At 44.9% G+C, this 26,739-nt stretch overlaps 1 protein-coding gene and 1 non-coding gene across 4 annotated transcripts; one reads left to right on the forward strand and one right to left on the reverse strand.

The window, feature by feature from the left end:
• The first annotated feature begins 5 nt into the window (after nt 1–5).
• PHF24 (PHD finger protein 24) lies at nt 6–23,611 on the forward strand. Of its 3 annotated transcripts, XR_008713683.1 has the most exons (9): nt 6–138; nt 12,905–13,283; nt 13,997–14,182; nt 17,348–17,426; nt 17,721–17,926; nt 18,274–18,434; nt 18,751–18,846; nt 19,163–21,420; nt 22,746–23,611. XR_008713683.1 is itself a non-coding variant. In XM_055578428.1 (8 exons), exons 2-8 carry the CDS (start codon nt 12,909–12,911, stop codon nt 19,257–19,259), a joined length of 1,200 nt encoding a protein of 399 aa, XP_055434403.1. In that variant the 5' UTR covers nt 6–138; nt 12,905–12,908; the 3' UTR covers nt 19,260–23,611. The 3 variants fall into 3 exon arrangements, 2 of the variants coding, with proteins under 2 accessions (XP_055434403.1, XP_055434404.1); XM_055578428.1 differs by having other exon boundaries at nt 19,163–23,611; XM_055578429.1 differs by lacking the exon at nt 6–138 and having other exon boundaries at nt 13,156–13,283; nt 14,062–14,182; nt 19,163–23,611.
• Nucleotides 23,612–25,706: 2,095 nt separating this feature from the next.
• LOC129651865 (U6 spliceosomal RNA) lies at nt 25,707–25,813 on the reverse strand. Its single transcript, XR_008714369.1, has one exon. It is a non-coding gene; the product is annotated as a U6 spliceosomal RNA (small nuclear RNA).
• Between the last annotated feature and the right edge of the window lie 926 nt (nt 25,814–26,739).

Raw genomic sequence — 26,739 nt, forward strand, 5'->3', positions numbered from 1 at the left:
GCCTGCCGCTCCGCCCGCGCTGCCTGCTCCGGGCGCTCGGTCCCAGCACGCCGGCTTCCGAGCGGCCATGGGCGACGCGGGGCCCGCGGTGTAGAGTCCGCCAGCCCCGGACCCGTGTCCCGCACCCAGAAGGTCTCGGTAAGCGGGGGCGGGGGTGGCGGGGACCCGGCAGGCACCGTGAGGGGCGGGTCTGCGGGCCGCGAACAACCCTCCGCGGACTCAGAGGTGTTGTGTGGGAGCCGTCCCCGAGGGGTCCCCGTGTAAGTGGATGAACCCCAAGTTTTCCTGCCACTACCTTTGGGCGAGCCCCAGAGGAGGTGTGCGGAACCGCCCCCATGGAAGACCCCTGTGCTAGTGGAGGCTCCCAGGGCTCTCCCTGCGTTTGCTACACCGGGAGGCCCAATGTGGAGGACACCATCCCCAGAGAGACCGTGCTCTGAGTACCTATCGGAGGGCATAGGCGGTCTCTAGTATTGTCTCGGTGGAATACCATTTGGGAACGTAGGGGAGCCGTAGGGTATGGACCCCACAGAGGAGCCCAGTATACAAGAGGACCCGAGGCAGTACCCTAGAACTGCCTGGAAGGAGCCGCTGGCTGAGAGGAGAGGAATCCTGCCGTGGAATCCAGGCCAGGAGTAACTTCCCATATGCTCAGAGGTCTTTGGCCTTGACCTCCGTCAGGGCTCAAAGTGCCCTAACTTGTGTCCCTCCTTCACGATCGAGAGTCAGGGCTCTTGTGGGACTGCATCTTTGCCCATTCGTCCCCCACCCCGTTACAATTTGTGTTCTCTGTGGTAGTCCAGTTGGCTCCAAGTTGGAGGCAAGAACTTTTTAAAGAGAGGGGAAAGGACCAGTGATGCCTCTGAAGCAGAGAAAGGAGATTTGAGGCCCTGGGTTTGACCCTCAAGATTTAAAAAGCAATAAAATCAAGTAGAACAACTGACTCAGCCAGGTCCTGTAAAGAAGATCCTTTGACAGAAGAAAAAAGGATATGTAAGATTATTGAGCACCCATGTGCCAAGTACTATACCAGGGAAGCTTGACATCTCATATAATTCTTACAACAGCATTATGAAATTATCCCCTTTTAAACATTTGGCACTTTAGACTCAAGAGAGGTTTAGCAATTTGCCCAAGGTCACAAAACATGGGATCTTGAAATCTGTTTTTCTAAGTTTATTTGGGAAAAAGTATCAAGGAGAGGCAGAAGCAAGAATATTTATTTGTTAATAAGTTGCAATAAGATACCAAGCATAGGGCGTTGCAGTGGTATACACACTCAGTAAATGTGATGATTAATTAAGTGGATGAAGACAGTTTAATTGGGGATGAGACTACTGCAGGAATTGATTTCCACTGAATCCCCAGATTTCAGGGTGTGGCTCCTTCACTGGCAGCCCCACTGTAATGATGCCTCTGGGTGGCTCTGTACTTAATTGGGTTTGGAAGAGGCCTCTGGGTATGGTCTTTGATGGGATTTGCTCAGGGGGACTAGTGGAACCTTTCAGAGGATGGAGTATTCTGAGACTACCCTCCCATCTTGCAAAATCCTTGAGGGAGAGGACAGAGAGAGTGATCACTGTTAGGAAGCATGACCCACAGTGTCTTTGTGGCCATCTGACTACATGCACTAGCAGACATTGGTCCACAGATACCACTCAGGACATCTGACCAATAGTGCCTCTGTGTGATGAGGAGGAGGCAGAAAAGGCTCAAAGCCAAGGAAAGCATACTGGGAGTCCATCGTCTGAGGAATGCCAAGGGTCTGTGCGGGACATAGTGATGCACCCTCATCTCACCACCTGGGCTGTGGTAGCTTTCACTCCACCTGAATCCCAAGGGTGTAAATTTGAGACCAAGGATAGACTGGTTTCTTGTCCAAAAATGGAATGGTGAGGGCGCTAAGCAATAGAACTCACCACAGAGCCATTCTGGAAGTCTTCCTATCCCCCTTCCTTTCTACTTCCACATAGCCAAACCTAGTGACATTCTCCTTTAATAGAATAGAGTTCCCTGGGCTCCTGGGGTTACATAGTGAGAAGAGAGATCAGGCCTGTAAGAAAACCGAATAACCTGGGTGTGGCATCTCATGCACTGCTCAGTGAAGTAAATTGACAAAGGCTGATATTGGTTAAGCACCTCCCCATTAGAGAGTTGTTTATAATCCTCTTTCAGTTCAAACCCCTCTCATCAGTTTAACACACCAAAATAAACAGTGATGTATTTTTTTAAAGAAAATCAGAACAAGCCTGCAAATATGATCTTTGCTTTGATTCAGAGATTTATCAATGGAGTTTTATTCCTAAACTTGTATCACACCCACTCATGACCCTGGAAAAATTGTTAGATGGCTCCAGGTGCTAGATATCACTTCTTTAATGTCCAGCAATGGGTAAACATTAGGATTATAAAATTCTAAGAATATCTCTCCTCTAATTGCAATATGAGTCTGCAAATCAAATCATTCCTCAATGGGTATGAAGGATGTCACCAGGTGGCCTTAATCTTTAAAAAAAAAAAAGCTCTCTAAAGAGAAATAAAAGGAGAACATGGCTCACACAATTTCACTTAAGTGCACACAAATGAGTCTGGATTTTTCAGTCTTTAATCTTCCTCATCTTCTCTGACCACATTCCTATGGTTTTCTTCCTCTACATTTGCCATCTCTAGACAATGCTTCCTGTTTCTCAAACATACGAATAGTAGGATCTTCCCCAGCCCATTTCTCATACTCCTTGTATTTTTTCCAGTACACCTGTTCTGAAGTGGATGATATTTATGCAAATATTTCTTTTTAACTACAGAATCTATTATCTTCTAGCCCTACATGCTTTTTTCCAGCAGTGCTCTTGGTTTCTGCTGTCTTCATTTCCCAAATTGCTTTATTCATTTCTAATGGGAATATCATTATCCACTCCAACCCCTCAATCTTAATGACCACATTCTGACAGAAATGCTTACCAGCTTTGGACCAAGAAACCAAGACCATCAGTGTCCAGCTGGAGACATGATTATTTTTTCCATTATAACATCTCCTTTCATTCTTCCTCCCTTTCCAGCAATCCCCTCAGAGACCCATATACATTTACTAAGTGCTACCAACTGCCAGGCACTATGCTAGATAAATATGAGAGTTTCTAGCCCTTGAGGAATTCAAATAGGATCAGTCTGCATTTCTTTAATCATTTAATATAACAAGAAAAAAGAAAGAGAGAAGTACAGCTTTACAGAGTATCTATAGGAATCATCATGCATCACTAAAAAGCAACTGCTGTTCTGTGCCTCCTCTAGCAACCACATTCTCAGTCCCCGTGGCATTGCCCTGCCAGAATTTTTTTTGCCCATATGCTTTGAGTGAACTGGCCACACTCTTGGCTCTCTCTATGATAATGATGACAGTACCTTAGAGTCGGATAACTTATAAAGCCCTGTTATATACATGATCTCTATTTGGTTTTGAGAAATATATCATCTTACTGGGGTCTTCTTACTAAAACAACAGTGTGCTGGCTGGCTAGCTGGCTTTCTCTCCATTTTTTTTTTGTTTTGTTTCATTTCACCTTTTTTTTGAGCTCCTAATCAGACTTACAGGTCTCCCAGAGGGACAGCCCCAAAGATTTACTACAGTTACTACGTATCAGCTCTTAGGCCATGAAGAGGAGTTTCCTGTTGGGCCAAAGGCCAAGCAGTGTACTTACTGGTCAGCCCTGGTACTTATCAGGGCTATCCTACTACCTGGCCTCAGAAAACCCAATTCTCTGGTTTGAGTTTCCCTGAAATCCAAATACATATTCCCTTAAACAGATTCAGCATACTACCTCAAACCAGTTCTTTGGGCTAATTCTTATGTGAAGGCAGGTTTCTTTGCCTATTTCCCTCCAGCACCTGGCTGGCTTCATACCATCTAACCCATGAGAGAGTCCCCATATAGCTCCATGCCTTGGCATGTGCTTTTTTTTTGTTTTGTTTTGTTTTTTGATTTGTCTTTTTGGCATGTGCTTTTATCTCTTCCTGGAATGCCGTTTTTTTTTTTCTTTTCCACTGGGGTAACTCCCACTCATATTTCAAAATTTAGCTCAAGCAACACTTTTTTTTTTTAATCCTAAACTTATGCCCCCTACACGCACACATACTCACACTGCTTTCTCACAGGCTGAGTAAGGTTCCATTTATTCATTTTACCAACAGCTACTAAGTGCCTAATTTGTTCCTGACACATAGTAGGCTGTACTCAGCAAATATATGTAGTATCAACAAATAAGTAAGTCGTGATAAGTAAGGTGTAATGAATGCATTAAATGGGGCTGAATCTGTGCTTCAGGGCCCTAGAGCAGAGAACAGGGAGTGTCTCCATCTTGCTGAAGAGCTCTGCTTGCTAAGTGCAATCACACCAGCTAATCACTGATGGTGTGCTATTCCTTAACTGTAGCTATGCTTCTGTGGGAAGCCAGCACTGTAGTTTTTCATGAAGACTAATCCCAGGCTCCCAGAGGCTATAGAGCCTAGCATAATTTTGTCCTCATGTGTATTAAAGCTTTTGGACTTTCAGAAAATATTAAACAACAGCACCTCCCTTATGTCTCATTCTCTTGAGCTGAGGCCTAGAAGACATTTTTACTCAGTCTTCAGCCCTTCTGCTCCTTGGAAACCCCAGAAGAGCCCTGTGCAGTTGGGGGTGACTGTATCTTCCTGGGCTGACAGAAGCCAGTGCTGCTGCACTGGATAAATGTTTAGAAGAAGAGAATAAATCTTTAGAAGAAGGAAAAAGACAGGGAGATACCAGTTAGACCCCTTCAGGATCTATAGACATGAAAACTAAAAGTAGTCTGTAGACTGATGCTGCTGCTGCTAAGTCGCTTCAGTCGTGTCCAACTCTGTGCGACCCCATAGACGGAAGCCCACCAGGCTCCCCCGTCCCTGGGATTCTCCAGGCAAGAACACTGGAGTGGGTTGCCATTTCCTTCTCCAGTGCATGAAAGTGAAAAGTGAAAGTGAAGTCACTCAGTCGTGTCCGACTCTTAGCGACCCCATGGACTGCAGAGACCCACCAGGCTCCTCCGTCCATGGGATTTTCCAGGCAAGAGTACTGGAGTGGGGTGCCATTGCCTTCTCCGAGACTATGCCCCACAACAGAATGGCCGACTAGAAATAGACTCCATGAGCACTGTGGTGAGGTGCTGGATTCCTAAAGCAGCACCTAGCCACTGGAGATCAGCCAGGCTATTTCAGGCTTGAATTTCCTCAAAGACCAGCAGAGGGTAAGAGGACTCTTTGATTGCTTGTGTTTAAAGTCTCAAGGTTGATGATGTGCACAGTGAACTTAAAGAGTCTATGCTGTGCATTCTGCATTTTGGAGACCCTGGTTCTACTGGTTTCCATATCCTTATGGCTGTTCACCTTCTGTATTAGGTGTGTGGCTTTCCCTGAGGCTCTCAGACAACTTTTTAGGCACATGCTACCTGGAGCCAGTTGTCAACAACCTTGAAATTTTTCACCCTTATTTGCAGATGCTATTCATGCTAAATTTCTCCGTCCCAAACCGAGGAGGGAGGAGATATGTTTTTAAGTTTACTGCACGTGCCCTCAGAGCAACTGCCATCCTCTGGGCCGGTCCAGGGATACAGCATAAATGCAGGGGACTGTTGACTTTGGTAATACTAGTCTCTCTCTCTCTTTTTTAAATCACTGTGGTTATGGAAACTGGCCAAATTCTAAAATTCTGTAGCTCTCTCCTATGGTCAGAGATATCACCCACAACTACTGTATGATCACCTGTTCTTACCCTGACTAGCCCTGAGTCAGCAGTCAGGGTCCCCTCTGAGAGAGCAGAGTAGATGTGATGAGATGAGCAGGTGACCATATAGCTTCTAAAACTGAACTTTGAAGATTTGGCCTGATCAGTCTCTGTGGCCAACATTGAGGATGTAAAAGGGTAGTGACACCATGATCTCAAACTTTTTCTGTTGCCTAGTTAACATGCTCTGTGGAAGGCAGTGAGAACCACTTAGATTTTTCTCCCTCTCAATCTCAGTGAAAAACTGGGATTACTTTTAATATCTGCTAAAGCCACTCTTGTTGTTTTCCCTTGTCCTCCAACTTAGAGGGGAGTTTACCTTGTTCCTGCCTAGGGAAGTCCTCATAACCTCCAAACAATCACTTATAGTTACTTTTGAGCCTTTTTCAAATAGCTGCCATTCCCACACAAGAACCATATGAAGACAAGTAAATGTACTTGACATTTAGCATGCCTAGTGAAGAGACTCCTGCCTATGGAGAGGGCTGCTTCCCAGGCTCCTCAGAGCTACAAATCTTTATAGAGAACTTTGGAAGAGGTTCCCTCACCGTCTTCCCTTTTCTTATTTCTCCACCAGCTCCTGTTAGAGAGCAACCCCTTCTCCTCTTACTCCCACCACTTTGCCCTTATAAATAATCCCACTGTGTTGTAAGCATGTGCTCTGCAGAGAATGGGTGTGCCTTGCACGCACACATTTAAGGCTGCCTACATATGTATTACTGCCTGACAAATGCATGTAAAGACTTTTCTTCCCTGAAGAAAGATTCTGGTTGTCATCTGTTTTAGTGTTCCCAGATCATAGACTCAGACAGCCCTGTTCTACCTTCCTGTCGCTCTTACTCCCACCACCTGCTCCTGCTCCCATGAGGTTTTTTCCCAAGCCTTATCTAAGTACACATCCTCTGACAGTCACATCATTCTTGGGACAATGTCTTTTTATCCCTCCTTCATCCTTGTTAGGAGGCAGAAAACCCCAGTTCCACCCATCAGCATAAGGAGTAATCATTAGATATAATTTATGGCATTTGTGCACCTTGATTTCCTTTTAACTCTTCTTCCTAGGACTCCTTCCAGCACAAGAGAGGCCAGGTTTTTCTCACCAGGCATTTGTTTTTAGCCATCACTAATCACTGCCACTTGTTTCTCTAGAAATTAGGACTGATTCTGTTAATTTCTCAAACACCCCAGGTGCAGAATATTTCAGAATACTTGCTTCTAATCAAGGTGTCTTTTGTATATAGTTTCAGTCCTTCTCCATTAAGCATTAAGGGTTTCAGCCTCACTCTTGAAGTCTAATTCTGTACATCCTCACAATTGACTCTCAAAGCCATGTCAAGGCAAAATGACTTGGGCTCTTGTTTGGATTTTTGATGCTTCTTTTTAATGCCTCTGCTCTATATTTTCTGCCCTTGTGGGCATAAGGTGGCCTAGAAAACTGAAAGGAATAGCAGTCCTTGAAGATCCTGTGGTCAGGACTAGAAAGTGTTTTTTTATTTTTATGTCTGTCTGTCTGTTTTGATGGTGGATGTCATCTTCAGTCTCCATTGAAATTCCTTTAAGGACAGACTTAAAAATCCACTGCAGTGACATCATTAACAGTTGAATAGCTTAATAGTGATTCTTAGCATCCTTACAGAGAATAAGGGTTGTGCAGGACTGCAATGTGTTGGGATATGCTTATGATTAGTTTGCCAATACACTATTAATGAGTTGGGTCACTTACAGACTATAACCCTCCTAATTGGCTGGACTTTGTTCAGAGTTCTTATTATCTAAAAAAGCCACTAAGAATCAAATGCACACCATTGGTTTTTCCTCCAGTGAATCATTCTTGAAAAAATGAATCTGATATGGCTATTCCAGGTCTCCAAATAAGTTTTTATCAACCTTTTTTTTAACTTGTGCCTTCTTGCTGATAAACACTAATGTCTTATGACTGCTTTCTGAATCTTCTACTACAACTTGTGGGAGGAGTTTACCCCCAGCTGTTTAGAGAGATAGCACCTTCTATATCTTCTCAGGAACCAGGAGAATACTGTCAAGCTCTGCTGTTTTGTAGTCTGTGTTACATACCCCCCCAAAAAGGTGATGGCTTTTAATATTTGTTTTCCAAATATAAATATATTACAATTGATATGCTTTTTCAATCCACTATTTCTTCCCTTTTCCTAGAGTTCTGATATATATACTTCTATATGCCCAGCCAGTGAGAGTCATTGCTCTGAAACTAGTGTTTGTATTGGATTAAACCAGTTTTTTTCCTCTTTATTTTTATAGCATGAATATATCACAGGTTCTCTAATAATTCTGCCACTAAGGTAATTTTCACCTTCTTATGGCTGTAAAAATAAATGCTCTGATAAATATTATTTTACATATGCCCACAAGTTAAACTGTTGTTATACAGTATGGTTTTCTTCAGTCAAAAGTATATTAGTATCTGGAGAAGGAAATGACAATCCACTCCAGTATTGCCTGAAAAGTCCCATGAACAGAGGAGCCTGGCAGGCTATAGTCCATGGGATGGCAAAGAGACACAACTGACCACGCATGCATGAATCTAGAATTATTTCAAATTAAAGGGTGTTTTTTAAAAAAAAGTATGTTAGTACCGTCCAGATTTTCTAGACCCTCCAACCACACAGACTCTTAAGACAGGCTTGAGAATTCAATTCTTACATCATTCCAGTCAAGGGAAAACCATACCTTATACCCCACAATGTTGTCCTTGTCTTTCAGAGGTGAAAAGTGAAAGTCGCTCAGTCATGTCAGACTCTTTGCAACTCCATGGACTATACAGTCCATGGAATTCTCCAGGCCAGAATACTGGAGAGGGTAGCCTTTCCTTTCTCCAGGGGATCTTTCCAACCCAGGTAACCATCTTTAAATCAAAAAACAAAAGCATAGTTCTCTAACTAAAAATGTATAATTATTCTATGGCTGTTTTTCAAATTGCAGGTCCAGACCTGTTATGAAATTATCAAGTCATTTTAAAGAGTCACTATCAAGATTGCCCTTTGAACTAGAATAGAGAGGACAGAAAATACCTGGGAGCATGACATATAGAAAAATTAGGATTCTTTCACAAAACTTTGGGTTCAGTTATAGATCTATGAACATATGTTTATAACTTTGTGTGTACAGGGTTACATCATAAACTATATATCTTACTGTGGGCCACAGTCAAAAATGTGAAAAACATACCATGGAAGGTTTCTGAGGAAAACATTGTGGCCTTGGAAATAGTAATTGATCATGAGGAAGGTTCTCAGTGAAGGGCTTAGTGTTAGTTTTGCATTCTCCTTGCCTGTTCCTCTAATTGTAAGTTGGGAACCTGCTTTTCCACCTAACTGTAGAGCACAGTAGTGTTCATAAGGTATGTGAGCAGTGTCTTTGGACTACAGACCAAGCCACTCAGGAGCCCCCTGGAGGCTTCCCTGGTGGTCCAGTGGTTAAGACTCCTCACTTCCAATGCAGGGGGCGTGGCTTCGATTCCTGGTTGGAGAACTAAGATCCCATATGCCATGCTACACAGCCAAAAAAAAGGAAAGACGGATTCCCTGGGCCCACAGCCTCAGCAAAGCTCTAACATACACACTCTCTCCTCCACCCATAGCCCCACCCAAGCTGTGTACCCTCATGTGCTCAAGAGCTCACATGAACTTTTAAAAGAATGTAAAAAAGAACATGAGCATTCTAAATGCTTAAGACTGCATATTCCGAACATACACATTAACAGATAAAGAGCTGAAGCTCATAGCAGTAGAATAACATGTCCTAGGTCACAGCAGGTTCATAGCTAAAACAAGGCACCAAGTTGCCTCTGTGACTTTTTAAATTATAAAATGTGCAAGGTAGGAAAATTAGAAAAAACAGATTAACACAAATGTGAAAAACATGCATCCTTTCTTAACCAAGATTAGATAACATGAGCATTTTTGTAACTTGCCTTTTTCATTAATGTTCATATATTTTTAACATCTTTCCACATTAATCAATTTACTTTTGCCTCAATGATTTTCATATTGTTCAGTCTTCCATTGTAACATTATTTAACCATTCTTCTGTGGTCTAATATTTGTTTGCAACTGAGGGAAAAAATGAGTTTTTAATCACCTTAAACAGTTTCCTGAATTTGATCAATAAATCTTGCCTCAATAAATCTCTGTTGCTACCATCCTGTAAATGACACTTATTCACAGCAAATATTCTTTAATCATATTTTAATTTTAAAAACAAATTTTACAAAAGGGGAAATGGAATCTTTCCTTTCTTACTAGTAAATTTATAAATTTTAAAAACTGAGCTGGGTTCCTTTAATAACAAGTGATAGCAGGGCAAGCAGCTAGGCAGAGTAGGAATTTGCTCTATTGTGGCACATAAAATAGTTGTTTCTAGAAAGAAGACGTAGCTGTCAGATTTTATGTGTATTAAGACGTCTCTGAAAAATAAAAAAAAAAGACATCCACAATTAATTAACTGGGAAATGTTATTAAATGCCTTTTCTCTTTCAGATACTTTGCTAGTCAGTAGAGGTTGATACTACACAGGGTAAAAACAATCTAATAGAGGAAACTGACATTGATTAAATAATCATCCTATTGAATATATAATGACAGAGTGTTCTCAAGCAGAAGAGCACAGTGCTGTCAGCACTCCTACGTGGATTGGGGAGTCGACAGTGACTTCCATGAGGAAACAATAGTTGAACTGAGATGAAGAAGCACTAGCCAGGAGGAAGGAATCATCAAAGGTCCAAAATGGAGAGAGCATGGCAAAAAAAGACTACAAGAAGACCAGTGTGGTTAGAACAGAATAAAAAAGGAAGACCAGACTGAGGAGGGCCTTACAGGCCATGGTAAAGAAACTGATTTTGGCGTCTTTCATGATGGTCCAGTGGCTAAGTCTCCAGTTCAGTCCCCGATCAAGGAACTAGATCTCTCATGCCACAACTAAGAGTTTGCATGCCACAACTAAAGATCCCATGTGCTGCAACTAAAGATAGAAGATCCTGAGGGCTACAACTAAGACCTGGTGCTGCCAAATAAATATTTTGGAAAAGAAAGAAACTGATTTGGGGCACTTTATCCTGAAAGCTTTGGAAAGCCATTGAAAAGTTTTAAGCTGTGGATAGCATAACACCTGAATGTCCCAGAGATATCTTTAATTCCACATGTATAAAATCCAACTTCATCATCCCTCTTTCTTATTTCCCAATTTCCATAAATGGCACCACCCTTCTTGTTAGTTTTAAATTTAAATTTAAAACTGCCATCTCAATAAGTCAAGTGGGAAAATCCTGAATAAAGTACTGTATGACTTCACTTGTGTGTGGAATTTAAAAACGCTGAACTCATAGAAACAGAAGAATGATGGTTTCCAGAGGCTGAGGGGTGAGGGAAATGGGGGGATATTGGTCAAAGGGTACAACATTCACTTATAAGATGAAAAGATTCTGGGAATCTAAGGTACAGTGTGTGACCATAGTTAAAAATTCTATATTGTGTACTTGAAAGATGCTAAGTGTAGACTTTAACATTCTCATCATAAGAACAACAAAATGGTAATTATGTGAGATAAAGAATGTGATAACCTTATTGTGGTACACACTTCACAATATGATTATCAAACCATCACATTGTACAGTTTAAATTTAAGCAGCGTTATATGTCAATAGCATCTCAATAAAGCTGGGAAATAAATATAACTTGCCCTCTCGCCCTTTCCATTGAGCCAATCAAGTTATCAATTATTCCTACATTTCTGTTTCCACAGTATCCAATCAACTCAGTCAGTATCGTTCCTGCTGCTACCATTTCAGTTTAAACCCTCTGCCTCTTGCCTAGACTATTATAGTAGCCTTCTAATCAGCCTGAATCTCTCCTCCTTCCCTCTGTCACCTTTTTCCCAAACTGAGGATAACTTCCTACCCATCTTTCAAGGTCCACTCTGACTCCCAGTTGTATAGTCTCACCGAGTTGTATGGTCTTTAGGCATTTCCAGAACTCTGTCTTATTTTTCTTTGAGTTCTGGTATTAAGTATCTTGAGTGGTGAGACTCTGTTCCCCCACCTTCTATTTCCAATGATAAGCTGTCAGTGTCTTGCACAAATTACTGTTCAATAGGCCTTGATTATGATGGATTGAGAGCAAGTGGACTCTTTGTTCCACTTAGAATAGACGTTCCCCAACTGAATTCCACTAAGACCCTTCAGGCTAGAAAATAGCAGACCAGCTCTGCAGTGTGCCATGTTGTGCCCTCACTTTCCAATGCCCTGGTACTACAGAGGAAGAGCAAGAATAATGTACCTTTTTAACCTGTAAAGAATATAGACCTTTGTTCAACAGTTCAGAGAATCAAAGCAGAAAAGGTGAGCATGACATTAGTGAAGGCTTACAAGTGTGAGAAGCACTGTAAAGATTGTAATGGGCTGGTTGTCTGTGATCGACAGACTCATAAACAGGCATAGCTACTAATTAGAGAGGGCAAAGGAAGTGTTTGAGACCTTGACTACATGTATGAGGTGGTCGAGTTTCCTGAATGAGGCACTCCAAAAATAGGAGTTCATGCATTCTGACTCAAAAAGTAGGCATTTGATATGGACTGTTGTTTTTAGCACTTGTCAGAGGAGCATTCCTTCAGTCCCAAGTCTGAAAGGTGTAGCTGCAGTCTTGCTTTATGCCTTAGATCATCTTTGGCAGACTTGGGTTCTTTAGTCTCCAACTATCTCAAAGTAGCAGAGGCCTGGGGCCCCTAGACCTAATTGGCTTTGGGACAGGAAGGGAGACAGAGATACCAATCTCACATCTGTAGAGTGCTTTCTAGTCTACGTTAGTCTACTGTTAGTCTCATAACATCTCTGTGAAGTGTGCTGAGTAGGTCACCCTCATTTTACCAACAGGAAAACCAAAGTCACAGGGCCAGTCAGAAATAGAACCAAAGTCTTCTGACTCCTTAACAAGTGCTCTGTCCACCCCACCATGCTACTGAGTTCCAGAAAAGGGAAAAGCTCTTTAATAGTATTTGCCACTTAGATGAATGGTTGAAATGCATTGGCCTAAAATAACAAGCCATTGGCTGAGTCTGGGCCCCTCTGCTTTCTGTCCACAGAGCCATGGGGGTGTTGATGTCCAAGCGGCAGACAGTAGAACAGGTGCAGAAGGTGAGCCTGGCTGTGTCTGCCTTCAAGGATGGGCTGCGGGACAGGCCTTCCATCCGACGCACAGGTGAGCTTCCAGGGTCTCGCCGTGGCACAGTAGAGGGCTCTGTCCAGGAGGTGCAGGAGGAGAAAGAAGCAGAGGCAAGTGCCCCAGCACTCCAAGAGAGCAGTGTCAACCGTGCCTCCTGGGAGAGGCTCCGGGATGGGCGTGGAGTGGAGCCTGAGGAGTTTGACAGGACCAGTCGTTTTACACCCCCTGCCTTCATCCGCCCCACCCGGAAGCTGGATGACGACAAGCCTCCAGATATCCGCTTGGAGCCCAAAGAGCCTGTGAGTGTCCAAAAAGGGCAGAATCTTCCAGTTTTAGACCTTCTGAGGATCAGGGGGCAGGACAGGGAGGCCTGGGTATGGTTAAAAGTAAGACTCAAAACCATTTGGCAAAACTAATACAATTATATAAAGTTTAAAAATTTAAAAAAAAAAAAAAAAGACTCAAAACCAGAAAGATGGAGCTGAGTCAGAGTAATCTTTGAATTTCTTCCCCAAGAATAAAAATATTATATCCTGGATAGACTTAGTGATAAAACTTGAGGAAACAGGTGATAAGGAGTGATACCATGGGGGGCAGTGGTCTTTTGCCAGCCCTCTCACCTAAGAGAGAATATTGCTCTCTATAGGAGGCATTTGGAAATTTGGGTGGGGTAGGGAGAGGGTCACAAAACTAGAAGTTGCTCTTGTATTTGGTGCTAAGAAACACAGGGATGCTGAGGGTCCTGCAATGCCTGGGACAGTCTTTCACAAGAGATTATTCTTTCCAAAAATGCTAATAGCATCCCTGCTCAGAAACATAGTCACAGAGGCCTGAGCAGCTGGAAAAACCTGCTGGTTCTTATCTTCCAGGGAGAAAGCTCTATTGCCTTAACAGTGGCTTCAGTTGGAGTTGCTCCTCTAGGTTACTCCAGGGACACTCTGTCCCATTCAGGTAGCTCTGTGCTTGGTGGCCTAGGACCTTGCTGCTGTTCACTGCTGCCATCTTTCCCCAGGTTGTTAATGATGAGATGTGTGATGTCTGTGAAGTCTGGACGGCCGAAAGTCTCTTCCCGTGCAGGGTCTGCACCAGGGTTTTTCATGATGGCTGCCTACGCCGCATGGGCTACATCCAGGGAGACAGTGCTGCAGAAGTGACCGAAATGGCCCACACGGAAACAGGCTGGAGCTGCCACTACTGTGTGAGCCTTGGCTGCAGGGACGGTGGGCTCCTGCACTGCTAAGGACTGGGCCCTTTCCCTGGAGGCCCAGTCTTACAACACTGGTTTCTGGGCAGTGACCTGAAGAGTGTTCCAATAGTACATACAAGGGCTAGGACAGGCTTTCCCTAGCTCAGTACTGTTGACACTTGGGGCACAATAATTCTTTGTTGTGGAGGCTGTTTGCATTGTAGGATGTTTAGCAGCATCCCTAGCCTCTACCCATTAGATACCAGTAACACTCACCCGCAGTGGCAACAACCAAAAATGTCTTCAGATATTACCAAATGTGTCCTGGGGGAACAGGACATTCCAGTTGAGAACCACTGAGCTGGAGAACAGAATGCATAGGATGAGACCTAGTTATTCAAAATTGATTCTGCTTGGAGCAGTGGTGGTTTAGTTGCTAAGTTGTGTCCAACTTTTCCAGACACACGGACTGTAGCCTGCTAGGCTCCTTTGTCCATGGAATTCTCCAGGCAAGCATACTGGAGTGGATTGCCATTTCCTTCTCCAGGAGATCTTCCCGACCCAGGAATCAAACCCAGGTCTCCTGCATTGCAGGCAGATTCTTTACTAACTGAGCAGTGAGGGAAGTCTTGCTTGGAACAGTATTTAATCTAATAGTTGATAGTTTTCTTTCATTGTATTCATCTGGAAAACCAACCTGAAAGCCTAACTGGCTTGCTTTCAGTAAGGATAGATTCTACCTCAGGAAAAGTTCTTAGTCCTGAGATCCCCATTTGGCCTTCTGCATAACTCTTTGAAGCCTTTTTCTTCATCTCTGAAGTAATCATTTTGTGAATTAAGTAACAAAGACCTGTTGATTCAGAACTTTGCAAATTATACATAAATGTACTCTAACTTTTGAGAAGATAAAAATACAGATTCATATCTATTTCTCAGTAAACCTGAGTAGAGTTCAAGTCTTGCTTTATTGATCTGTTGCCCTGCAGATCTTCATTATTCACTGATTTCAGAGTAAGGATTATAAGTTGATCCCCTCTTCTTCCTACCACCGAGGAGAAAGTAAAGATGTTCTACTTTCTAACAAATAACACATTCTCCATGTGTTATTGTCCATAAAGTGAAGTATAGAACAGTTACTTCTAGTCACAGAAATACTTTCTCCCCAGCTGGAATATGACACAGCAGAGCCTCCTCTACAGGCAGTCTCTCCTAGTCATCACTCCTCCAAATGCTAACTTTTTCACTCACAGCAACTCTGTTTGGCAGTACATCTCCTGTGATTGCCCAGCCACCTGTAATTTGGCTTGTGTATCCATCATTCTGCTGAACTGGCTCTTCTAAGCCACCAGTGACCTAACTGTCAAGTTCAGTGACCTTTTCTCAGGAATCTTTTACTTGACCTCTCTGATGTATTTAGCACTTCTTATCGCTCCATTTTTTTTTTTAGGGTATGGATATTTTTGTGAGAATTTTTACACAAAATATGGAAATCAGAAAAATAGAAAATCAGTAAAATGCCATCTGACTCTACATTGCACAACTCTCTTTTCTTGGCTTCCAGTACCCTCTACTGATTCTCTTCCCAACTTCCTTCTCTGACCATTCTTCCTAAGTGCCCTTAGTTTCTTGTCCCAGACCTAAATGCTGGTGTCTCTCAGGGTTCTCCCACTATATTCTCTCTCTCTGGATCTTCATCTACTTCAGTGGCTACTCCACCACCTAAATACTAATAATTCCCAAATCTGTGGGTCCAAACCTAAATTTCCTGTCTCTTAGACTTATATCCATCTTAATGTCTCACAAGTACTTCACACTCAACATGCCCCAAAATGAATTCATCTTTTTCCCCACACCCATTATTCCCTCCGTTCCTTGCCTCTGTAAATAGTAACACCACCACCACCTGCTAGTTACCAACCCCTACTCATTTCTCTCCCTCACCCCTCACATCCAGCAGGTCAGCAAGTCTTATGAACTCTACCTCCCAGTCTCTCTCAAAGCTTTCCCCTCTTCATTCTCATGTCTTAGTTTAGCCACTCATCTTTTCTTTATTGCATCAACCACCTAACTGCCCTCCATGCCACCAGGCTTTGCCCATGTAACCCATTCTCTACACAGCAGACAAAGAGCTGACCATAGCACTCCACACTTAAAAACCTTTCTGTGACTCCCCTTTGCTCTCAGGAAAAAAGGCCCAGTTTGAAGGACTCAATAAAGGGTATTTGAGGCACGTCACAATCAGGCTTTTGCTGACCTCACCTCCCTTATCATTTATCATTCCTCCCTACCCTCTCCCAAGACAGACACACACACACAGTCACACTCTACACTCCAGCTGTATTGAACGTCTCACAATGTTATGCCAAGTATATACTAGGTACTCAAAAAGTATTTATTGAAAGAATGGTTTGGATTCTTCATGAAATCCACAAATGAATAGTCATGAAATGTCTGTTCCTATTCTTTACTGGTATTTTAGAAAGGAAATGATCTACTGTAAAGAATCTTTGGTAGTTTAAAGACCGTAAGACTATAAATTAATGCTAACAAAATAACATGTCAGTGCTCTTTTGGAATTAAAACCTCCATGACACCACTCAAAAGAAAAATTCATTTGGTTTTAGGAAATTTTTCATGATGGCATCTCTTTCAAAACCATTCTGGAGTGAAAGTGATACAACTTTAGGATTAAACAGTTTTACCAAATATGGAAACTGGGGTTAGAATTAAACTTTTTAAACTAAAATACTCTTTGAACACAGTCTAACACAGAGGCCAGATATGTAAAATAGATAAAGATGGAGCTACTCTGGTTGATGGAGCTGAGGATTCACAACCCTACCCACTTCCCCCTTTTCGCTTGCAGCAGCTTCCTAAGGCACCACCAAGGAGCCCCTAAACTATCTCGGAGAATAATCCAAAAGCCAGTACTTTAGTAAAAGGGACTTGGGGGTGGAGCCAGGATAACTGGGTTCTGGGGATGATCCCAGCCAGAGCTGGACAGCTCTGAACAAGTCCTTTTCCCTTTCTGGGGCCTCAGTCTCCTTGATTGTGAATGGGAGGCTGGGATTAGATGATCCCATAATTGCCTTCCATCTGAAATACTGTTTCACCCTTCTTGATCCTTGGCCTTTCTTTCTGGCCTATATGGCCATTGATTTAGCTCTTCTTTTTCAGGACAATCTCAACTTGCTGCTAACTGAGGAGGAAATGTACAGCCTCACAGAGACCTTTCAGCAGTGTAAAGTTATCCCTGGTAAGGCTGGGTGGTACTGCCAATGGAGAAGGCCAGGAAGGTTTCTCCTTCATACTTTCTAGGATGAACCATACAAGGAATAATCTGGAATTTGGAGGGCAAGGGTGTAAATGGAGCCCTGTTTGCAAGCTGTTGACCCACCCCTGGTCACAGCCTGTGTTATCCTGGCTATGGAGACAAAGACTGGACAAAAGCTGTGGGCGTAGGGGCTCTGGAGGGTGCACTCGAGGTGAGTCAAGGTGCTCCAGATGCTGAGAAGGGTGGGCATGGCTAGCATGCAGTGCCTCCCCACAGACTGCTCCCTGACGCTGGAGGACTTCCTACGCTACCGCCACCAAACAGCAAAGAGAGGGAACAGTGACAGGGCTCTCAGTGAGGAACAAGAGGAGCAGGCAGCCCGCCAGTTTGCAGCCCTGGACCCTGAACACCGAGGACGTGTCGAGTGGCCTGATTTTTTGTCCCACGAGTCCCTCCTGCTTCTACAGCAGTTGCGTCCCCAGGTAAGGGCCAGCTGGGGTGAATGTCTGTGGGATATTGGGTGACAGAGCCCTGGGAAGCATGCCAGGCAGGTTGGGGGAACACCGGGTACTCTCTGAGCAGGAACCAGTACCAGGAAAGGGCTCAGGTTCCAGCCAGTGACAGGTGATCCAGTGCCTGGGCTGGGGAAACTGCCCAAGGAAGACTGATTTGCGCTGGACCTCACTGCAAATGTTGGTGCTACCAGAAAGGCTCCAGGCAGCTTCAAAGGGAGGTTGCAGAGATGATAATGGAGGTAGGATTCTCTATGGCTTGACAGTTTACAAAATATTTTCATCTCCAAGGTCTTAATTTGTCTCTTCTTCCACAGAACTCTCTGTTAAGGCTTCTAACAGTCAAGGAGCGGGAGCGAGCCCGAGCCACCTTCCTGGCCCGGGGCAGCGGGAGCACTATCAGCGAGGCCGAATGCCACCGTGCCCAGCACTCTTGGTTCTGCAAACGCCCCATCGAGGCTCCTTCCTGCAGTGTCAGGTCCACTCCCTACCAATCCCTGCCCCCACTCACCTACCCTCCTCCTTTGTCCCTTGATATGAAAGGTACCTGCCTCCCTGTTTCTTCTGCCCTTTCGTCCAATAGCCAGGAGAGGATCCTTCTGTGAATTAGATAGTGGCCATGACTCCTACTGGCCAAGGCATAGTTCAGCCTTGACTCAAAACTCTGTCACCCATGTCAGAAAAGCCTGGATGTACATATCCAGGGGTTCACCAGAGCTTTGGATTCACCAGAATACGGGAGGGGCAGACCTTTCATAGTCCCACTTCTAACCACATGTCTTTGTACCCAACAGTGTCAGCCATGTGGGTCCCATAGCAGACAGCAGCCCAGCCAGCAGCAGCAGCAAGAGTCAGGACAAGGCCCCACTGCCCACAGAGCCTGAGTCCAGGTGAGTGACACCTCCTTACCTAGCTGTCTACACCCTGACCCTCACACACACAAGTAAGATTGAGCATTACCCACCATCACCCCAAAACAACAAATGCCCACCCCATAAACCAGACTTCAAGAGTGCGCATTTGACCCCAGATCCATAGGGCTAGAGGGCTGTCAGCCTGGAAGCACAGTCTGCCAGCACCACGTCAGACACAAGCCAGGACTTCCCTGAGTTTTGCCTAGCTCAAGCCATGCTGCTGGGATCAGATCTCCTGAGCCTCCAGATTCAGCAACCAGCCTCACAAATCTGTTCTTTGCTTCCACTCCAGATTCGTGGATTGGCCTACCTTCCTGCAGGAGAGTGTCATCTACATCTTGGCTGCTCGCCCCAACAGTTTGGCCATTCACCTGAAACCCCCAGGATAGCATGGAGCAGAAAAGCTCAGTTTGGGGACAGTGGCATTCTCTCCCTCCTTTCATTTCTCCCTTTCCCCACTAACCTCTGGTACTGAGACTTCTGGGGGTGGAGCACGGTCCACATCTCAGTTTATCACTAAGCTTTATGGCACTGAAGTCACCATTTCCCTCACAACAGAGGTGGTCAATGCGTTGCCACATGAAGAAGCCCTGGGAGCTGTGGCAGCATCTGCTGCAGGACCACCCCCTGCCCTCACACTACAGACTGGACCTGCCACTGCACACGTATATGTGTGCCCACACATGCACACACAAACACACACACCTAGCTGTCCATGCCATCAGAGACCTGAGACTTCTCTTTTTTGAAGAAAGACCAAAGTTCTTTTGTGAAGCCCCTGGTATAGATTTGGGGGAGGGGGGGGGTCTCTCTATTGGCCAGTTTTCATTTACAGTAGATCAGTCTCTGGCCAAGTGATTCTTAATAAGGGGGCATATCAGACTCACATACTCTGCTAGAGATGCTGACAGAGTCCCTCTTCCCACACTGAAAATCCCTTCTGTGATGAACCACTGTTCTAATAGGTGTGTGCTATGTCCCTTGGATGTGTTGGGGTGGGGAAAATGGTGGAAGACCACCACTGCACTTATTATTTATTTATTATTTATTTAAATTCCAATTCCTGGTGACAGAGAAGGCAGCTAATCTCTGGAGTACCAATTAGAAAAGGGGGAGGCAGCCCCTCCCAGGGACCCAGAAATCTAGGACCCTCTTATCCAGGTCATTTAAGTCCAAAAGTCTTTATTTAGCAGACCAGTCCAAACCCAAGGTGAGCCATCCTGACCCCTGTTTTTTAGGTGGGTGCTCATGGCCAAGAACCCAAGGCCCAAATGGAACAGGTATGATGGCAGTAGTCACAGCCTTCTGGGTTAGGTGCTTCACAGTCAGCTACCACAGAGACCCAAAGCCTGAGCTCCAGTGAGGGCAGGCCTGGATGAAAGAGAAGAGAAGGCTCCTTTTTTTCCATTCTTTAGCTTAACTGCAGACATAGAAAAGTATGCCATGGTATGGCATACAGAACCCTAAACAGGGACTCCTTTCAAACCACATAACAATGAGCATAAGAGGCTGGAGCTAAGATGATTTGAAGATCTCAGCTCTCTTGAACAGAGAAAGTCTCAGCAAAGCCTCACAGAACGAGGAGGTGTTCCCTTCTCCCTGTTACTAAGATATTGCCTGCGTTGCTGCTTTTCCCCATTGCTCACTGCATGTTCTTCCCCACAAGCTTAGGGCCTGGACCTGGCAAGGGAGGACTTTGGAGGCAAAAAGATGCTACCACAAGGCCACCAGCCTGGCCTCTCAGCCCCAGCTGTTCTTCCTAAGTTCTTATCAAGTTCTCTAGTCAGCATATGCTATGGGTAAGCATAGGTCCTGAAGTTCAAGCTTCTGTTTCTAACCTCATGACTTAGGTTTAACAAGGTCTGACTTGGTACCAGGAGTTATTCAAGAGGGGCTTGTCTCAAGTCACAAATAAACTAACACATTCCCATTCCTTTAGGCACTTCTACAGAAGTCAGCATACAACTAAGTGTTGCTCAGGGGATAGCAGGGAGCTGTAACTTGGGGCATGGCAAGAGCACTATATGGTCTCCTCCTGTAGAGACAGCGTGACCTGAAAGTCAAGTAAGAAGCTTCTGGGGTTGGATTATTTAAGACTGAAAAGAAGCAGACAGAAGATGAACTGGGTTCATGTTTATGGCTCCGTTCTTTGTAAATACTCCATAGCCACACTCCCAAAACTAATCAGTAGGAGGGGCCATTATTTAGTCCAGCCAAAAAAAGAGAAAGCACATGACTCTTGGACCCAAGGACTGCATCTGAAGCAGCCCAGCCTGGGGTTCTGCACTGAGAAGATTAAACCACATTAAGCACAAGGGCTCTTGCTTACTCTCCTGGCAAATCACCTTTTATGTCAATGGCCTTGGGCTGCTTGATCTCAGGACAAGGCATTTTGAGTAAAAGCAAACTCTAGGCTTTGAGAGCTGAACAGCTTTTTTCTCCTGCCTCATCGTCAGTCACAAGGATTGGAAGTCCATCTTCTTGTTCCCTGATCCTTCACAGACCAGGGTGATGCCTACCTCTGGAGCAGCAGCTTCTAGCTTTCTGTGGGTGAGTGGTAAAGACTGGAGGCCACTAGAGCAGGCCAACTGTATCTCAGGGCCTGGCAAAACAGGCCCCAGGGTTCTTCCACAGTAGGATCTGACCCATTTGGGACCACCCCTCCCTATTTTGGGACAGCAAGCTTCCTTGGTGGGGACATGCTGCAAAGGGCCCAGGAGAGACACTGTCCTCATGAAAGGGTGGAGTGCCAAGTCACAGGAGTTGTAGGAAGCAGAAAAGGACGGAAAAGCAAGCAGTCTCTTCTCCATAGGCATCTAACTTTTTACCAAAGGAGAGAGGAGAGGTTCCATTGCTCCCTCAGTTAAGAGTTATAGAAGCTCTGTCCCAACCCGCCTTTCTGAGGTCTCCCCTTGCAGTGTCCTAATCCACAGGGCCTCTCTCCAGGATGTATGGAGACGTTCAAACTTTTATAAACCTCAGTTCAGTTCAGTCGCTCAGTCATGTCTGATTCTTTGCGACCCCATGAACCGCAGCATGCCAGGCCTCCCTGTCCATCACCAACTCCCGGAGTTCCACCCAAACCCAAACCTAGTGAAGCTCATTTCCTTTCCTTTTCAAGCTCTTTCATTATTGTGACTGTCTGAAATTCTGCCAAGTACAGAAATTAGTGTTTGACTGTAATAGGAGTATGAGAAAATGTTTCCATCTTAGCTACCCAAAATTGCAGAGATCAGTTCTTTTCCCAGTCACCCCCAACTGCACCACCACCCCCAATCAAGGGAGGCTGAGGTTACACAGATGCTCCTCTGAAGACTACTTGTCCTCAGTCTGTTTTTAACCCACAGTCCTCTTCTCCATGCTCAGATATAAAGGCAGGGACGTCTGGATGATGCAGTGGAGCTTTGGGACTGAGAGTCAGCTGAGGCAATAGCTGTGGCCACATAGCCTCCTCAGATTTGTCCCGTGGCTTCCTCTCATGAGATCAGCCTTTGCCAGTAGATGGAGGCTCTACACTTTTGAGCAACAGGCCTCTTTGATCCCAGGGATAGAACGGTTTCCTCGCTCATAGATACTGATCCATTTCAAGAGCTCTTCCTTAGAGGATAGCCATGGCTGAAGCCACAAGCACGTTGCCTCTTTTTGTCCTCAGCCTAAGTAAGTGTGACTGCAGGCCAGACACTGGCCTTTCTGGCCCTGGTGCTCCCTATGGGATGTCACCCTGGCCTTGTTAGAGTGACCAAATATGGGGGTCCCCCATTCCTGTCAACAATATGGGAAGCACAGAATCAAACCACCTGGGAAGAGAGCACCTCCCTGGGTGTTGGGTTCAGGATTGTGCCTAGGCTGCTAAGCCTCAACCTCAACCATTGCAGGTCTCATGGCTTCAGTAAAAGTGGTGCCAAGAAGCCTAAAGGCAAGAGAGAAGCTCAAAAGAAGCTGTCTGGTAGGGCCCCAGGCCAGCCATGAATACCACAAAGCCAAGAGGAACCTCAAGGCAGGACTGGTAGCAGGCTCTGGTGATCTTGCAGGTCCCATCAAACCAACAGAGTAAAGACAGATATATACTTGGCATTTTAAAGGCAAAACACTACTGATGCCAGATTTTCAGGACATCCTGGCAGCACCTGTAACCAAACCCCTTTTTACCCCTCTTTTTACAGTGAAATAAAATAGTTGCTTTCTCAACACCACCGGGTTTCAGCTTGCCCAGAATCTCTCTCTGGGCCCTTAGCTTACAGCCCAGACAACAGAGGTCTCCTTGAGTGGGGGGTATTAATGCATCATGCCTATTCTCGATGGTTCACCCTGGAGTGGGGCAGGACTAGGCATTTTCCCTGCTGTTGCTTTCTTGCTGCCACTGCTTTAGGCAACCTTGAAAGAAAATGAACAGGTTACAGAATCTCCAATAGACCCCACTAGCACTAAGGAAAAACTTGCTTCCCTCTGGGCCACATGCCCCAATAACTCAGATCAGAGAGGATGTCAGATCTGCTCAGGTCAGTGACTAAGAAGCCCAATAACATTCCATTTGGTGTAGCATGGGTTGGGATGACCACAGATAAGAACATCAAGGTATAAGTAGCAAGGCCTTTCCATATCCTTGGTGAAACAAAGGCCATCAAGCATAGCCTCCTGTGAGAGATGGCCTCTGATTTGTCTTCTGGCCAAACGCAAACTTGTGAGAATGGCTGTGAGAGTGCTCAAGTGGTAATGGAGGATCCAATGCTGTTCTTCAGAAGGTAACTTGACAATAAGCTGAGGGGAACATCCCCAAGCCCTGTCTTCCCATCACTATAGCTGCATGCTCCTCTGCATGGCTCAGCCTTCACTCCAGAAGGAGCTAATATTCCCAGAGGCTGGGCACAATGGAAATCATAATAAAAAGATTGTGATGTTATTTTGGCTTCTGTTTTCTCTTGTTCAGGGTGCCTGCCGAGTTTCAGTTTGGTTTCCTATCGTTGGCCAATTCCTGAATCTAAAACAGGAGCAGCTGTAGCCTCCAGGAAGCCCACAGCTAGGTTGCCAGGTAGAGGGGCGGGTGGGAGGAGGCAGGGGCTCCACCATGGACACAGAGGAGATGGGGGCACAGAAGAGAAAAGTCAAAGTTTTTGAAGAGATGGAGGAAGAGGTAAGCCCTCTGAGCCTCCCTGGTGTGTGTTGCCCCCAAACACACACCATGGGCCAGTATTAGACATTCCTTTCCCAGTTTCTGCTGAACTACAAAGTGTGGACTACTAGTTGGCTGTTTTCTCCTGGTCTGGGCTCTCCTTGGTCTGAGAGTTTCCTCGCCATCTTTGCTAATTGTTTTAATGTGATATGGTAGGTTGGATAAACTAAGATCTGGAAAAGCTTTCAAAGGACTATGGAATCCCCAATTCATCCCTTTTGCCTGGGAAGAACAGAGCCAGTCCCTGTAGACGTGAAAGCATCTCTAGACTTTGGATCAGAGGCAGATATTCCACTCTGAAACCATAGGAGCCCCAAACACAAATACAGCTAACTCGAGGGACCAGAGGCCATTGAGTTGCATGGTCCAACTATATGCAGATTTTTTTTCAATAAATAGGTACAACAGTACCACACAATCCTCAGTTGAATCTGCAGATGTGGAACCAGGGATATGGAGGCCCAATTATAAAGTTACAAGAGGATTTTTGTGGCAGGGGCATCAGCTCCCCTAATTCCCACATTGTTCAAGAATCAACTGTTAATTGCTAATATTTTAGCACTTACTATGTACTGGGCAGTTCTAAGTGCTTTGCATAAGCTAATCTTCAAAACAATCCTATGTGATTTGTATTACAGGTGAGAAAGTGAAAGTGAGGTTCCACAGTCACAAAGCTAGGAAGTAGGGGAGTCAGGCAGTCTGATTTCGGTGCCCATGCTCTTAATTTATTGTGCTGCCTGTCAAAGTACACCTCAAAGAAAGTTGCTGTATGGTCCAGTACCTTCTGTTTCCATCCCCAGGGAAGAGGTATACATAGGTAGCCAGGCATGTAGCCCCCATCAGAGGATTTCTTACCACCTGCACAACTCACCCCCTTCACTCACAGACTCCCACACCACTCCTTCCTGGAATTTTCCCACAGAACTCCATCAGGCTCAGACACAATAACATCCTACAAATCCTTTCTCCTGTTTCCAGGCTCAGTGAAGTCAAGCACTGGGACAGAGAAAAAAGGCATGAAAGCTGGACCTCTGTGAGGCCTTATGACAAGAAAGGTTTCCCCACTCTCATTCAGACAGTCGACTGGAACTTCAGACCCTCCCACCTCTGTTCCTCATACCAACTGCCACTTGTTCCCAGGGTTGGCTGGAGCTTCGGTTCCACAAAAACTTCCACCCACTCTGACTTTCCCTAGAGATAAAGAGGAGTGCACTTGAGCCAAAGTAGAGCAGTGATCACTAAATTTGCTAAATGTGGAGTAATTAGTGTTCTCTCTTCCACCCCACTCATAGGGTTGTTTAGTCTGGCCTTGCTAAACTTCAGTTTCCTCATCTGTAAAAATCTGGAAAACACTTCATTTTGTCTGCCTCCTAGGCTGATAGTTGAGTGAAGACAGGATAAAATTGGTAATTGAAAAGAGCTTGCTACACTGTAAGGCACTGAGTGAACAGCAAGAATTTCTGGCCCCTAAAGGCTGTGTGTTTATCACTCCATGCACCACCCCCTCCCAGGCATAGCTGGGGATACTTCCATTGGCCTCTGTCCACAGTGCTGAAGTCACAGCCAAGACCGTTAGGGATTTCAGTCCCTCTTTTTTTTTAAATATACTCATTTATTCATATACACAGTCACTTTACATTATTACATTTTAATACTCATCGAAAACAAAAATATAGAATGCTCCATGAATTTGCATGTCATCCTTGTGCAGAAGCCATGCGAATCATCTCTGTAATGTTGCAATTTTAGCATATGTGCTGCTAAAGTGAGCACTTAAGTCCCTCCTTGTCCCATCTAAGGAAGCATCAAATACAGAGACTACCAAACCCAAGGACTGCCCTAAGACTCAGAAGGTATTGCCAAAATGTTTTTTATTTCATTACTTTCAAGTATCTTTGTTTTTTAATAAACAATAACATTCCTTTAAAATTATAATAGGTACAAAACAGGCAGGATGTGATTTAGCAGGTCAGGGAGAGCAGAGGATGCAGTCTTCACTTGGTGAAGATGTAACCTGAGGCTACATGGAAAGAAAGGGTCAGAGGAGGGATGTGGGCTGGCTAGTATGCTGAATGGCACCCCTGGAAAAAGCTAATCAGAGCCAGGCATCATGAACTGAACCACAGCCAGGGGAACATGGTCTTAGTAGCTGGAACCACAGCTGGGGGAACATGGTCTTAGTAGCTGGAACTGAACAAGGCAGAGGAGGAACCCATGAAGGCCTGAGACGTGTTCACCCTATCGAGGAGCAGATTTGAGGGATGCAAATGGCTGATGTCTGGTAGATGGGACCAGTGAGGTTGATATGACCTCAAGAACAGAGCTAAGATCAAAGGTGGAGGAGGGGCAGATTTCTGCTCAATAGGACCAAAAGACAACTGAATACCAGGGAAGGTAGTGAAGCCATACATGCATATGACAGAAATATGACGTTGAGGATGAAATGCCTTCCCAGGTCTCCAGTTCTCTTGAGGCCTGCGACACCAATAACTGGTTAGGCACCTTCTACTGTTCATTGGAAGGACTGATGCTGAGGCTGAAACTCCAATACTTTGACCACCTCATGTGAAGAGTTGACTCATTGGAAAAGACTCTGATGCTGGGAGGGATTGGGGGCAGGAGGAGAAGAGGACGACAGAGGATGAGATGGCTGGATGGCATCACCGACTCGATGGACGTGAGTTTGAGTGAATTCTTGG

This window comes from Bubalus kerabau, chromosome 4 (assembly GCF_029407905.1).
Source record: "Bubalus kerabau isolate K-KA32 ecotype Philippines breed swamp buffalo chromosome 4, PCC_UOA_SB_1v2, whole genome shotgun sequence".
NCBI classification, from domain to species: domain Eukaryota; kingdom Metazoa; phylum Chordata; class Mammalia; order Artiodactyla; family Bovidae; genus Bubalus; species Bubalus kerabau.

Coding starts and splice junctions, on each gene's coding strand:
- PHF24 (XM_055578428.1), top strand. CDS start 12,909: ATGGGGGTGTTGATGTCCAAGCGGCAGACAGTAGAACAGGTGCAGAAG. Junction 17,427..17,720: donor GCAGTGTAAAGTTATCCCTG/GTAAGGCTGGGT, acceptor GCCTCCCCACAG/ACTGCTCCCTGACGCTGGAG. Junction 17,927..18,273: donor TACAGCAGTTGCGTCCCCAG/GTAAGGGCCAGC, acceptor CTTCTTCCACAG/AACTCTCTGTTAAGGCTTCT.